Source organism: Etheostoma cragini, chromosome 16 (genome assembly GCF_013103735.1).
Source record: "Etheostoma cragini isolate CJK2018 chromosome 16, CSU_Ecrag_1.0, whole genome shotgun sequence".
Classification (NCBI taxonomy): domain Eukaryota; kingdom Metazoa; phylum Chordata; class Actinopteri; order Perciformes; family Percidae; genus Etheostoma; species Etheostoma cragini.
This window is the reverse complement of record NC_048422.1, coordinates 9,282,676-9,294,412: the sequence shown is the minus strand read 5'-3', so window position 1 is coordinate 9,294,412 and position 11,737 is coordinate 9,282,676. Positions and strand designations below refer to the sequence as shown.

The 11,737-nt window shown below is 38.8% G+C and overlaps 1 protein-coding gene across 1 annotated transcript in view; it reads left to right on the top strand.

Annotated features, from left to right (window-relative positions):
- galt (galactose-1-phosphate uridylyltransferase) overlaps nucleotides 1–11,737 on the top strand; it is a 28,471-nt gene that overhangs the window by 7,691 nt on the left and 9,043 nt on the right. The window contains exons 7-8 of the mRNA XM_034896647.1: nucleotides 4,576–4,698; nucleotides 10,591–10,723. Of these exons, the coding sequence (XP_034752538.1) occupies nucleotides 4,576–4,698; nucleotides 10,591–10,723 (256 nt within the window). The remainder of the gene's footprint in view (nucleotides 1–4,575; nucleotides 4,699–10,590; nucleotides 10,724–11,737) is intronic.

Sequence of the window (11,737 nt, the reverse complement as noted above, 5' to 3'; positions counted from 1 at the left end):
TGAGATTTCTAAATTATTCCATTCCTTTTTTACACACAATTTGTACAGTGTCCCAACTTTTTTGGAATCGGGTTTGTAATATGCCAGCCTGATGGATTTTCAGCCTGAGAGTAATATACAAGTTGGAGCCTTTGTGCCAAGTTCAACTGCATTGGTGGAAATAATAAACTACGATGAGAATACAACACACATTTAAATGTAGAGAAAGACAGAAAAATATGGTAAATAGCAGAAACAACTGTCAGGTGTAGTGAGAATTACATCCACACAGACACATTCTGAGGGTAGTTTTCATTTATTCATTTATTTTCAAAACATTTAAAAAAAAAATAGTGTGACATTTTTCAAAAATTAAGATAGAATAAAAAGATTAAAAAAATTACTTATTAACAGGTGATACCACAATCCCCAAAATGTTGCGCTTTTGCTTTAAGAAGTTTGTGAATTATGCATGGCTGTTCATAAATACAGCATCAGTGTTACCGCCTTGCCTTTTACATTTTATACAAAGATACGCAAGTTAAGAGTCCTGATTGTATTGGTGCGTTCCTGGTCTCTGGTTGATCAATGACATTTCAAATCCTCCTGGCTTTTGTAGTAAAATAATTATTTGACTCCGTACAGAAACAACAACCTGCTGTACTTCAATCTGTGCTGTGATGTTTTTGAGGCCGTTGTATACATATAACAGCAGAGGGCAGTATGTGACCTCAGAATAACATGTGTTCTTCCTGCAGTCCAGATTTTCTTTTCAAAGTCCAAGAAAAGAGTAGAGTGTACAGTACAGAGAGACAACCTCTCCAGGCCAGAATGCAAGAAGCGTACTGTAGATCTAAAACTTTGGAGAATAATGAACAGAAAATGTTAATCATGTTCTGCAGGCAGCAATGCTTCCGACTACCTTGGTCTCACTGGGACAGAGCTGTATGTAAGTGGAGGAAAGGAAAAAAACGAATGCCCTTGGAATAACATTCTTTTTCACATACACAGTATTCTTTCTGTGAAGTGTTCAGCTTGTGTTTTGAAAACTATGAGTCTCAATCTCAGGAGCAGACAGTTATTAAGTTCATGTTTACTCCCGAAGAATCTATTTAATTCTTGAAGAGCAACACTTGGAAGCCAAAGTTAAAAGCACTTTAGAGTTATACCTCCTATTTTTTTTCTTACATCTGTCTTGTGGAAGTACACCCTTTATTTTTCTCTTCTGTATTTACTTTACATTCGTAGACTGTTTGCTAAGAATCAACAGTCTGCTGGATAGACGATAGATCTATAAATACAAAATCACAGAAGTACAAACAGGGCAACAGCTACAGATGCTGGAAGGCTTGCAAATATATTATGCACCCCAACTTTTTTACATGCCTGGAGGCATGCAGATAAACAGTTTACACATATAGGTCACATATTGACCATGCCTTAAAGATGATGCACCCTTTAGCCACTATTCATGACCATTAACTTCACACTAAGCAGGTTTGTGCTCCCACTAGAGTAATTGTGTACAGAATCTTACCAAGGGCAAACATGCCAACTTAATTGAATAATTGACAGCTTTTATAAGAAATGATTTTTTTATTGCATTTGCTTTATTATAATTGAAGTAGTATTTATGATTCTAACCCCAGGATAATTACAGCTATTTGACATGTGCCCTAAAGGAAAGGCCAGCAGAATTTTATTCTCAAAAATTGTCTCAAAATAAAAAATGAATGATGGAGCTCTTTGATCATCAAGAGGAGCCTTTCACCATTTCCCTCATGAAGTTAATGCAGCTTTCACCGCTGTTGTAAAGGAGGAAAAAAAAAAACTTTGTAGGAGTCAATGACAGTGTGGTTCCTGCATTGCATTCTGGGTGAAAAAGTAGAGGAGTATTTAATCAGGAAACAATTTGCCATGCGGCCTGAAGCAGTGCTCTTTAAAGCAGCAGAGAATACCTCTGATTATTACTCTGTTCATGAGATGGAATATAATAATTGGAAAACCAAACTCCCGGTGACACAAATATGTTACTTTCAGTAAAACTCTACTTTAATAGGTCTTAAAGCTGTCAAAAACCCCCAGAAGATGTTCATATTAATGCATAGCCTGCAAAGTATGCACAAATAATGAAAGAAAAAAAACTAGAAGCTAAACGAAAGACCACTGTTTATTATAAACACACACAAACTGCTTTGTTCCTTTCCAGAAATAAGTAATCAATATTTTTTTTAAGGTCTCACGCATCAGAGCATGAATATGTTATGCAAATGTTATTACAGTTTAGTTATGGGCGGCTGTGGCTCAGTGGTAGAGCGGTTGCCTGCCAATCGGAAGGTTGGTGGTTTGATCCCCGCCCCTGCAGTCATTGTCGAAGTGTCCTTGGGCAAGGCACTGAACCCTGAGTTGCCCCCCGGTGCTGCGCATCGGAGTGTGAATGTGTGTGAATGTTTATCTGATGAGCAGGTGGCACCTTGTATGGCAGCCCCAGCCACAGTGTATGAATGTGTGTGAATGGTGAATGGTTCCTGTAGAGGTAAAAGCGCTTTGAGCAGTTGTTAAGACTGGAAAAGCGCTATATAAATACAGCACATTTACATTTACATTTATGCATACCTGCATAAACTTGTGTACATTGGTTTGGATGCTAATTATAACAAACCCTTTTGTAATTACCTCCTTTTCAAAACCCCAACAACTGTTATCTCATGTATTCATTTCTTATGCAGCATTGAGTCAGATGTTACATGTTAGAGTCATTAGGGAGTCCTTTCCCTGCTTTTAAAGCCATTATAATGCCATAAAGTGCAAACAAATAAACCAAACGTCTGTTGTGATGTTCACTGTTCTCCTTAAAGAGCCTTCTGGAGTGCAGTAGAAGTACATTTCAAAGCTTATTTTTCAGCCTAAAGGCATTTTCTTTAATGCATGATTGAAAAGGAATTGTAGTGGTGTAACGCCGAAGAATGTTTTCCACAAATGAAGTGACAGACAGCATCTCATCTGTTGTAGAGCATGAAACTATTCTCAATTTTTTCCTTTTCACAGTTAATGCCATAGCATCTCATTTCCAATGAATATTATCTGCCACATAATGCCAGTGGGTGGCTGATGAGAGAAAAGTATTTGTCTCAGTTTGATATCAAAACATCTACTTTTAACTTCTAAATCTTTTTTTTTGTGATATATTTTAGTAGAACGGGTAAACTGCACCCACTCTGCCCGCGATTTGATTCCGCCCTGCAGCTCTGTCTGGCTACCTGCATGTTTAATTCTCCCGCTTTAATTCTCAATTTTGCAGGAACCAACCACAGACTGGCTTATCTACCTGCCGCACTATTGGCGTGTTTAACACGATGATGATAGAGAAGCGACCAAGCAGTTTCTGTATACATACAACATAACAACCACCTAACGCCACCAAGGCACACCAACCCCTTGATGCCGGTGTCGCTTCTACGTCACCTGGATTGTTGGTCTGATTGGTTGATGGAATATCCAATTACGTACGAGTCATTTGAACTACGCCCGTTGGTTACGTCTCTTATGCAGAGAAAACACAGAGCAGACTCCCCCTAAGACAAATGCTCAATCTCAAATCTATTAAGCTTAGATTGGTCTGGTAACAGCCAGACTAATAATTTATCACAATCAGAGCAAGGTTTGCCCAAAGATACAGAAACACTGACCAAATTAGCTTCTTGACATTTAGATTATGTTAACAGTTGTTGTGTTGGTAAAGTCAAATGTTTCATACCAATTGCTGCAACTTTCATTCAGCTTGACTTAAACATTAATAATGGAAGTATTTTTAGTATTTGTAGTGTAACATATTTTGACATTAGTTTTTTTCAACTGAGCCCAACCTACTATCTTAGACCAGTGACACAAGCACGGACAAAACAAAAATACAAAAAGAAATTTGAGGTGAAACAGCACAGGACCCTAATGTTTTCAATAAGAAGATGATTGTGAATAAAAGCTTTAACACTTGACGTTTTCTACATAAGAGTGACATGACACTGTCATGACGCATGAACCCTAACCTTAACCCTAACAACAACCATAACTTGTCATGAAAAAAACCAAATGACACTTACTAAAAAAGTGTTATGTCACAACCATTTATGACTTGTTTGTAATGTTTCATGACACGTTCATGACAGTGTCATGTCACTGTCAGGAACGTGTCACTTTTTTTTTACTGTGCGTGTGCCTGGAACCTTGCTGTTCACTGTGATGAAGTACCTATCTCAATTGCGTTTTAGTGTCTACACTGTATTGAAATAAATGAAAGGCAGTGGGTGCAGGGGAAAAACCCATTTATCAATCTAAAAAGGCTGAATGGAAAAATGAAAGTGAATTTTAAAACAGAAATCTCTGCACCTGTGAACCATTCACTGAGTGAATAGTATTGATGAACAGCCCTATTAAGTCACTGAGTTAATGAGGTCATTCGGGGTCACAGGTAGAAGGATTTGGCAGATTTAATTTTTTAAATAGAAAAAAATAGTACACACATAACTCTAAGGTTTTCTATATTTCTGTTATGTCTCATCATCCTCCATCTTTGTCCTGCTTCCTGTAACACTGTAGGTGTGGGCCAGCAACTTCCTGCCTAATGAGCCTGCTCTGTCAGACCGCTGTCAGAGAGACTACTATCAGAAACATGGAGAACCGCTGCTGCTCCAATACGCCAAACAAGAGGCTGAGAAAAAGGTATAGCTGTACACACAAAGAAATGAAAGCTACATTTTGCCATCGGAAACATGTAATGTACTGTCTTTCTGGTCTCATGTAGTTCCACATCAGCTTAGATGTGCAGCAAATCTGGCATACCAGTTTATATAGGCCAGACACAGTGAATCAACCAATAATGCATTGCTTAAAAGGCATGTTTAATTAAATGAAGTGCTCATTGTGAATTTCCCAATTGATTACCTCACTAAAATTTGGATTTGATGTCCATGAGCAATAAGCATTGTAAATAGCGATGGGGAACACAGAGTCATTCTAGTTGACTGTGTGGTTATGCGTTATAATTAACATCAGAGGCATGCTTTAAAAAAGGGTCTCTGAATTTCTGCAAAACAGTGACATCATATTTTTTTCACCATGACTACCCTCATTGCCTCATCCATCTACTTCCACCTTTTCCCATCATCGCTCTCTCTCCTTCTCTTCATCTTTCTCTTTTTCCCCCAGCATAGTGCCTGTCTTTCAGTCAGTGAAGCGTGTCATTGGACAGCAGATATGCTCATTAGCATAATGCTGCTGCATCCATCTTTAACCTGCGTGGAGATTAGGAAAACAGACTGTGTGTATTGGGTGTTGTTTGTGTGCATGTGCATGTGTACGTGTATGCATGCTAACCGAGCCCTGAGTGCATTAGACAGGTTGGCAAATGTCTAATTAGTCAGCAGACATTTGGAGGAATCCGTGATTATCTACAGAAGAATTAAACTTGACAGAATGATGACTTTGGAGCTGTAGAGAAAGATGGCTTAGTTATGCTAATTTATTATTTATTACACCTAATCTGAGGTTATATTCACAGCTAAAAACCCTTCATGAAACTGGGTTCACTTGTGATAGGCCAATCAAATGCGCTGTCAGTTTATCTTGTCGTAATGAGATTAACTTGCAGAACTTTTTTTCTTGATCTTTTAGGCTTGAAACTCTAAATTGTCCTTTGAGTTCTCTAGTAATACAGATTGTACGCTTTTGTTAAAGTCTAGCACATAAACTAGCAGAAGCTTTCCTCCATTTTCTCAGTGTTTGTTTCATCCAGATTATTAGTCTTTGTTCATATACCCTACTAGGAAATATAAAGTCTCAACAGAATACATTTTAATTTACCACATTACTTATAAAAGCCTTTAAAGTAAAAATAGAGAGAAAAAAAGAACTTTAATTTGTTTTATTTTTCATTTGAAATGTTTCTCTTACAGGAATGGATAGATGATCTTTGTAATATGGTTCTTAGCCTATCTGCCGAGAGGTTGATGAGAAGATCAATAACACTCATACGTCTGTATCATATATTGCGTAACCAGCAAGCATTAGCTTTACTTAGTAAAAAACAAAAAAACAGGGATCCTGTCCAAAGTTACTTATGATATCTTCTTTGTACAACAACCAAAACATCACTTGGATTTCATTATACACAAATATACTGTATATGTAACTATTGAGTTGAGCATTCACGGTAGACAATATGACCGAGATAGAATGATTATTGTAACACCAAAAGAAAGTTTCAACAGAGGTAGACCTGCAACTTCTTTCCTGCAACAAATCACAGCCATTACTTTTTTGTTAATAAGCCACTCTACACACAATACTCAAGTCCACTTGAAGTCTATGTCAAGACGAGGGACATTCTACTCTTTTTCTACACTCATATTAAAGCTGATTCTTTTGAGTGACTTATTCCAAGAAAAGTATCTCATTCCTCTCCAAGAATAGTTGAACAGGGAGAATGGGCTTGAGAATGAGCAAATGGAGTTCAGCACAAAAATGGAGTCAGGGTATCAAGGCGATGAACAGAGTAAGAGGGAACAAAAGAATGACACAAAGGAGTGGAAGGAGATGAGTAAGTACAGGAACAGAGGCACAAAGTCACACAGAGAGATGTGGAGGTAAGACTGATTCATTCAGGGAATGAGCTGATATACCTGGTCTACTGTGTGTGTGTGTGTGTGTGTGTGTGTGTGTGTGTGTGTGTGTGTGTGTGTGTGTAAGAATGCCTTAGCCATGTCTCTATGACCCAAGGTTAGGACAGTAAATTGGCCCACTGCAGTGTTTGGATGAGTTTGAATTGGGGTTTGGCTCCTTGGTGACACTCTTGACTTTGAAACAAAAACTTTCTAAGCTCATTGAATAAAACACTTTGGGATTTGAAGCATGTGAGGTGTCTGCTTTTAGGACATCCTCCACACTCTCTCTCTCTCTCTCTCTACTCTTCCTCCTCTTCAATCATCCCTCTCCAACCTGGTTCTGTCTTATTTTTCTATTTTTCATTCTGCTCCTTTATAATCCTGTTAAAGGCAGCAGAGGACATATATATGGTTGTAAAAAAAAAAAGTGTGTGAGGAAGGTTGACATTGAAGAGGAGGAGAAAGCTGAAATCTTGACCATTTCAAAATATCTGTTGAAGCTATAGCCAAGGTGTATATGCACCAGGCACTAAGTAGAATCCTATACTGCAGTTCATTAAGAGAACACTTTGGGATTTAGCTGGATTACGCTGTGTTTTCCTCCACTGTTATTAAACACCACAGCATTCCCTGTAGATGCCTTAATTATGCACTAATGCCTGGACAAGTTTGTTCAGAACTCTGAGAGATGCATGGCCCAGAATGCCCTAACACTGTCTTTGCTTTGGTGTCTAGAATTATGTTATATAATGTTCACATATAACACCATATGCATATCATCATACAATTGACTGCCATATTGTTGAAATGCACAATAAGAAATAATAAAATGCAATAAAACTAGGAATCCCAAAAGAAACTGAATCAAAATAGAAAACATACAATTCATCCACCCACAGTCAATATTTCTGAAACCTAAAGATCATGAAAAGAAGACGGCCACTGTTTTAATATCTTAACTATTTGCAAGTTAAACAACAAAAATAGGTTAGAGGCTAAAGACAAGTTTATCATTTCTGTTGGTGGAAGACTGGAATGCCTGGAGGAGATTACACATTCAAAATCCACACAGAACCCTTTGTTTGCCACAAGGTTGATCCCAACGAGTTAACTGCTGTGAGATGGCAGTGGTAAAAACTGAGTCGCCATGTTGCCCAACACATATTCAGTTACTAAACTTCTGGGCCAGAAGGTGTTTTCAGTTATTCTGGCCTATTGTGCCTCTGCTCAGGTTGAGTTAGGCAGAGTTATGCTGAAATTACATGAGGTAACTGGACTCCATGTTCTAGTAAGAATGTTAAAGTTGTGATTTGTCTTGTTAACGATGTAAACAGTGAAGTAATATGAACATTGATACCTATGTAGATAGGAACCATTTATGTGTGGTAGATTAATTCTTTGTTGTTACATTGATTCTAGCCATTACATCTTATACCATTGGAAAGCCGGATTTCTTTTCCCCTTTTAAATTGTGCCACATTTGTAAGGAACAAGCATTTGTGGGATGAGCAGCAGAGCTGAGGATGTGAGTTACCTTCTTGAAAAATTTGCCAAATTTTCTCAGACAATGCCAAACAGCTTTTCTTTGCTGTTGCTGTTGACTCTTGGTTTGAGCTTCTGGTACCCCCAAGTGCTGACAATCAGGGCCTAATTCTGCAACCAGTGGCAATCTCATATCTCCACAATCTGGGACCAAATTCTATCCTCCAAGATTACAACGCCCGTCCCCACATAGCTGGGTCTAGCAGCAAGTACCTCCAGAATGTGGGAGTGTAATGGATGGAATGTCCTGCCAGGAGTCTTGACCTCACCCCCATTTAACTCTTGTGGTATCAGCTTGGGCGTGCTGTTCGTGCCAGAGTGACCAACACAACCACTTTGACTGACTTACAACAAATACTGGTTGAAGAAAGGGATGCCATCACACAGCAGTGTGTTACCAGGCTGGTGACCAGCATGAGGAGGAGGTGCCATGCTGTTGTGGCTGTGTACGGTTCTTCCACTTGCTACTGATGCTCCTGTTTGTTAAATGAATACATTGTGAAATTGCCAATATGTCAATATAGTTACTTCACACTTCAATTGCCCAATCCACCAAACAAGAATCAACAAAGAAAAGCTGTTTGGCATTGTCAGGGAAGATTTGGCAAAAACATTTAATGGGCACAATCCACTTAATCAGCTTTGCTGCTCATCCCACAAATGCATCTTCCTTACAAATGTGGCACCATTGGTATAAAATGTATTGCCAAGAAGCATTGTTACAATAAGGAACTAATGTACCAAATGCTAATTTCCTTACTTTTTATGCGTAGTTTAGATTTGTATATGTGGTTATACAGTTGAAAATAACCCAACTTCTTTTAGCTTATTGCTTTGGTTTCATCGCACATTTACTGTATAGTTCAGTCTTATTGCTGTTTTTTCTCCAGCAGCAAGACGCTAGCTCTTTTCAGAGCACCAAACAGCAGAAAGACAAAGTTAGCGACTAGACAGTGAACGTAGTGTACCATTACAGTTAGAGCCATACATTTGTCTCAGAAGTTAGTGAAGACTAAACCAGAGGCGTAAGGAAATTCATATTTGACTTGCATTCAGCCAAAAGCATACAGTATGAATGCCGATGTTGTTTTGTGTCTGCTGTCTGTGTAACCAGGCTGTCTTTTGCTAACTCCTTGGCCAAAACAGCATTATATGGGGATTGTCTCTCAGTGCTGTGTGTTTTACAGCTTTCAGTGTGGTTCTTCTGGTCCCAGGTGGCAAAAAAGAATCAATCAATACAGATTTGAAAAGTACACCCTACGGTCGATGAACCCTGCCGCAAATTGTTGTTTTTTCTCCGACTCCTTGACACGTCAGTTTTTCCCTTTCAGTTCGTGATGAGACAGGCAAACAGGGAGTTTTGTTTGAAAATATGTTAACATGCAGTTACTGCAAAGATGTCCGTGGTTTATTTAGAATTAGCATGAAGCTGACTTCCACCAGATTCCTGCTGCTGTATAGCACACACACACACTCTTAATATATTTCTCATTGAATTATAATACCAAGGTCAGGTCGTGTTTGTGCCCACTCATCAGCTTGTTAAATCTCAGCTTCTGACACATTCTGCATTTAAACACTTTATGATAATAGGGCTTCTTGCTGCAAACAGCCAATCCTGACTGACCTCTTCTGTTACAATATTGAACTCAGTGTGTTGCAAACTAAGAATGTGCTCAGTCAACCTTTACTAAGTTTCTTTTTAGTATTCCCTGTTTTTGTGTGTCTTCTGAACATATCTGTGGCTAAACACAGACTCTAATAAGTATACTTATTAATACTTAATAAGCCAAAGAAATTCATGTGGTTATTACTCTCTTTATTTGCATGGGTGCATGCATTATAACATTTGTGGTCAAGATAATTTCATCGATATTCAGCTTTAAAACAGTTTACAGTTATTACCTGAAAAGACTATTAGAAAAAGAGCCGACCTAAAGGAAAAGGAGAAAACAGGAGACGCAGAATCGGGAAATAAGAAATGATAAGAGAACAAGTAAAGTAGAAACAGTTGGCTTTTAAGCCCAGCAGTTCTCTGTAATGTGGAATATTAGGGTTTTAGTTGATGGACTGCATGGACTGCTGAGATTGCTCTGAAACTGAAACAAAAACAAATGTGTGTTGTTCGGTCTTCCTGTCCATTCTAAAAGATCGCCTCTCGACTGGCTCCAGTTTGTCATAGCTGGTGATATTTAACCAGCATGGGCTTTTATTTTAACATTACAATATTATTGTTTAATGAAGGAACTGAACAGTGTGCAGTTGCTTCATGTTGTAGGTTGGACTTGTAGTATTTTACATTATCACAAAAGTCTTTTGTCAGTAGAAGTCACAGTTCAGTTATAAAACACCACACATAATATTGCTTTCCTGCACATTCAAACACAATTACATTTATTCTTCTCACTAGGAGCGTGTGGTGGTGGAGACATCTGATTGGCTGGCAGTGGTTCCATATTGGGCAACTTGGCCCTACCAGACACTGTTGTTGCCACGACGACATGTCCTCAGGATCAATGACCTGACAACAGAAGAGAGGGCGGGTGAGTCTGAAGATACCGACAGAGCGAGTGACTGAGAAAGCGCTAAGGCAATTAAGACTACTTTAAGGTGACTCAGCGGCTCAGTGGGGAACCTGCAGATTTGGTTCCAGGCCAAGGGTCTTTGTGTGTGTGTGTGTGTGTGTGTGTGTGTGTGTGTGTGTGTGTGTGTGTGCGTGCGCGCACGCGTTTGCGCCTGATTCACAGCACATTCAAGCTACACAAGGGAGGTAACAGCTTTTTACTTGCAGTTAATGGAGCTGTGTTTACGTTGGTTTCGAATCAGCTCAGTGAAACTATGGAAATGAAAAATCAATTACCTCTAAAAATTGTTTAAATTATTGGATGCTTATTACAAATGAATGATGTCTAGTTTCCATTCGGTCTCTATCCTTAACATTATGCTAATTAAAGGTGGTACATACACAAGTTTATGGCAGTTCCATGTATTTGCTTCCTGTCAACCCTCCCAATATTATTGAGTTTTTGCGCTTCGCTGATTGTAAAACAAATTGGCTATTTACTGCCGTTCATTTCGCTTTCTTCCTCACATTATGTTGTTTAAATGACTTTAGCAGATGTAGCAGCTAATGAGTTTCTCTTAAGATTGAGGAGATCTGGCAAGATTACCTACCATTACCTCTTAAGGACAAACACCATTGCTTCTGTCAATCAATTTACTTAGAAGACTTCTGTCAACAGCTGACAGTCTGTTTAGCTGATTGAGCCAATATGTTGTCAAGGTGTGAAGCCCAAGGCACAAAGATAAGACGGATCTGTGGGATAAGTGTCTTCTGAGACATTAGCCATTACCACTGTTTCATACTAAACATGGGAGAGGATCCACACAGAATAGCAGGCTGCAGCCATCTGAAATGACAGGTGGATTTGTTACGGCTGGATTCTGAAGTGGGAATGGTAATAATTCCGTGAATCATCATTAAGAAATACACTCACCGGCCACTTTATTAGGTACCCCATGCTAGTAACGGGTTGGACCCCCTTTTGCCTTCAGAA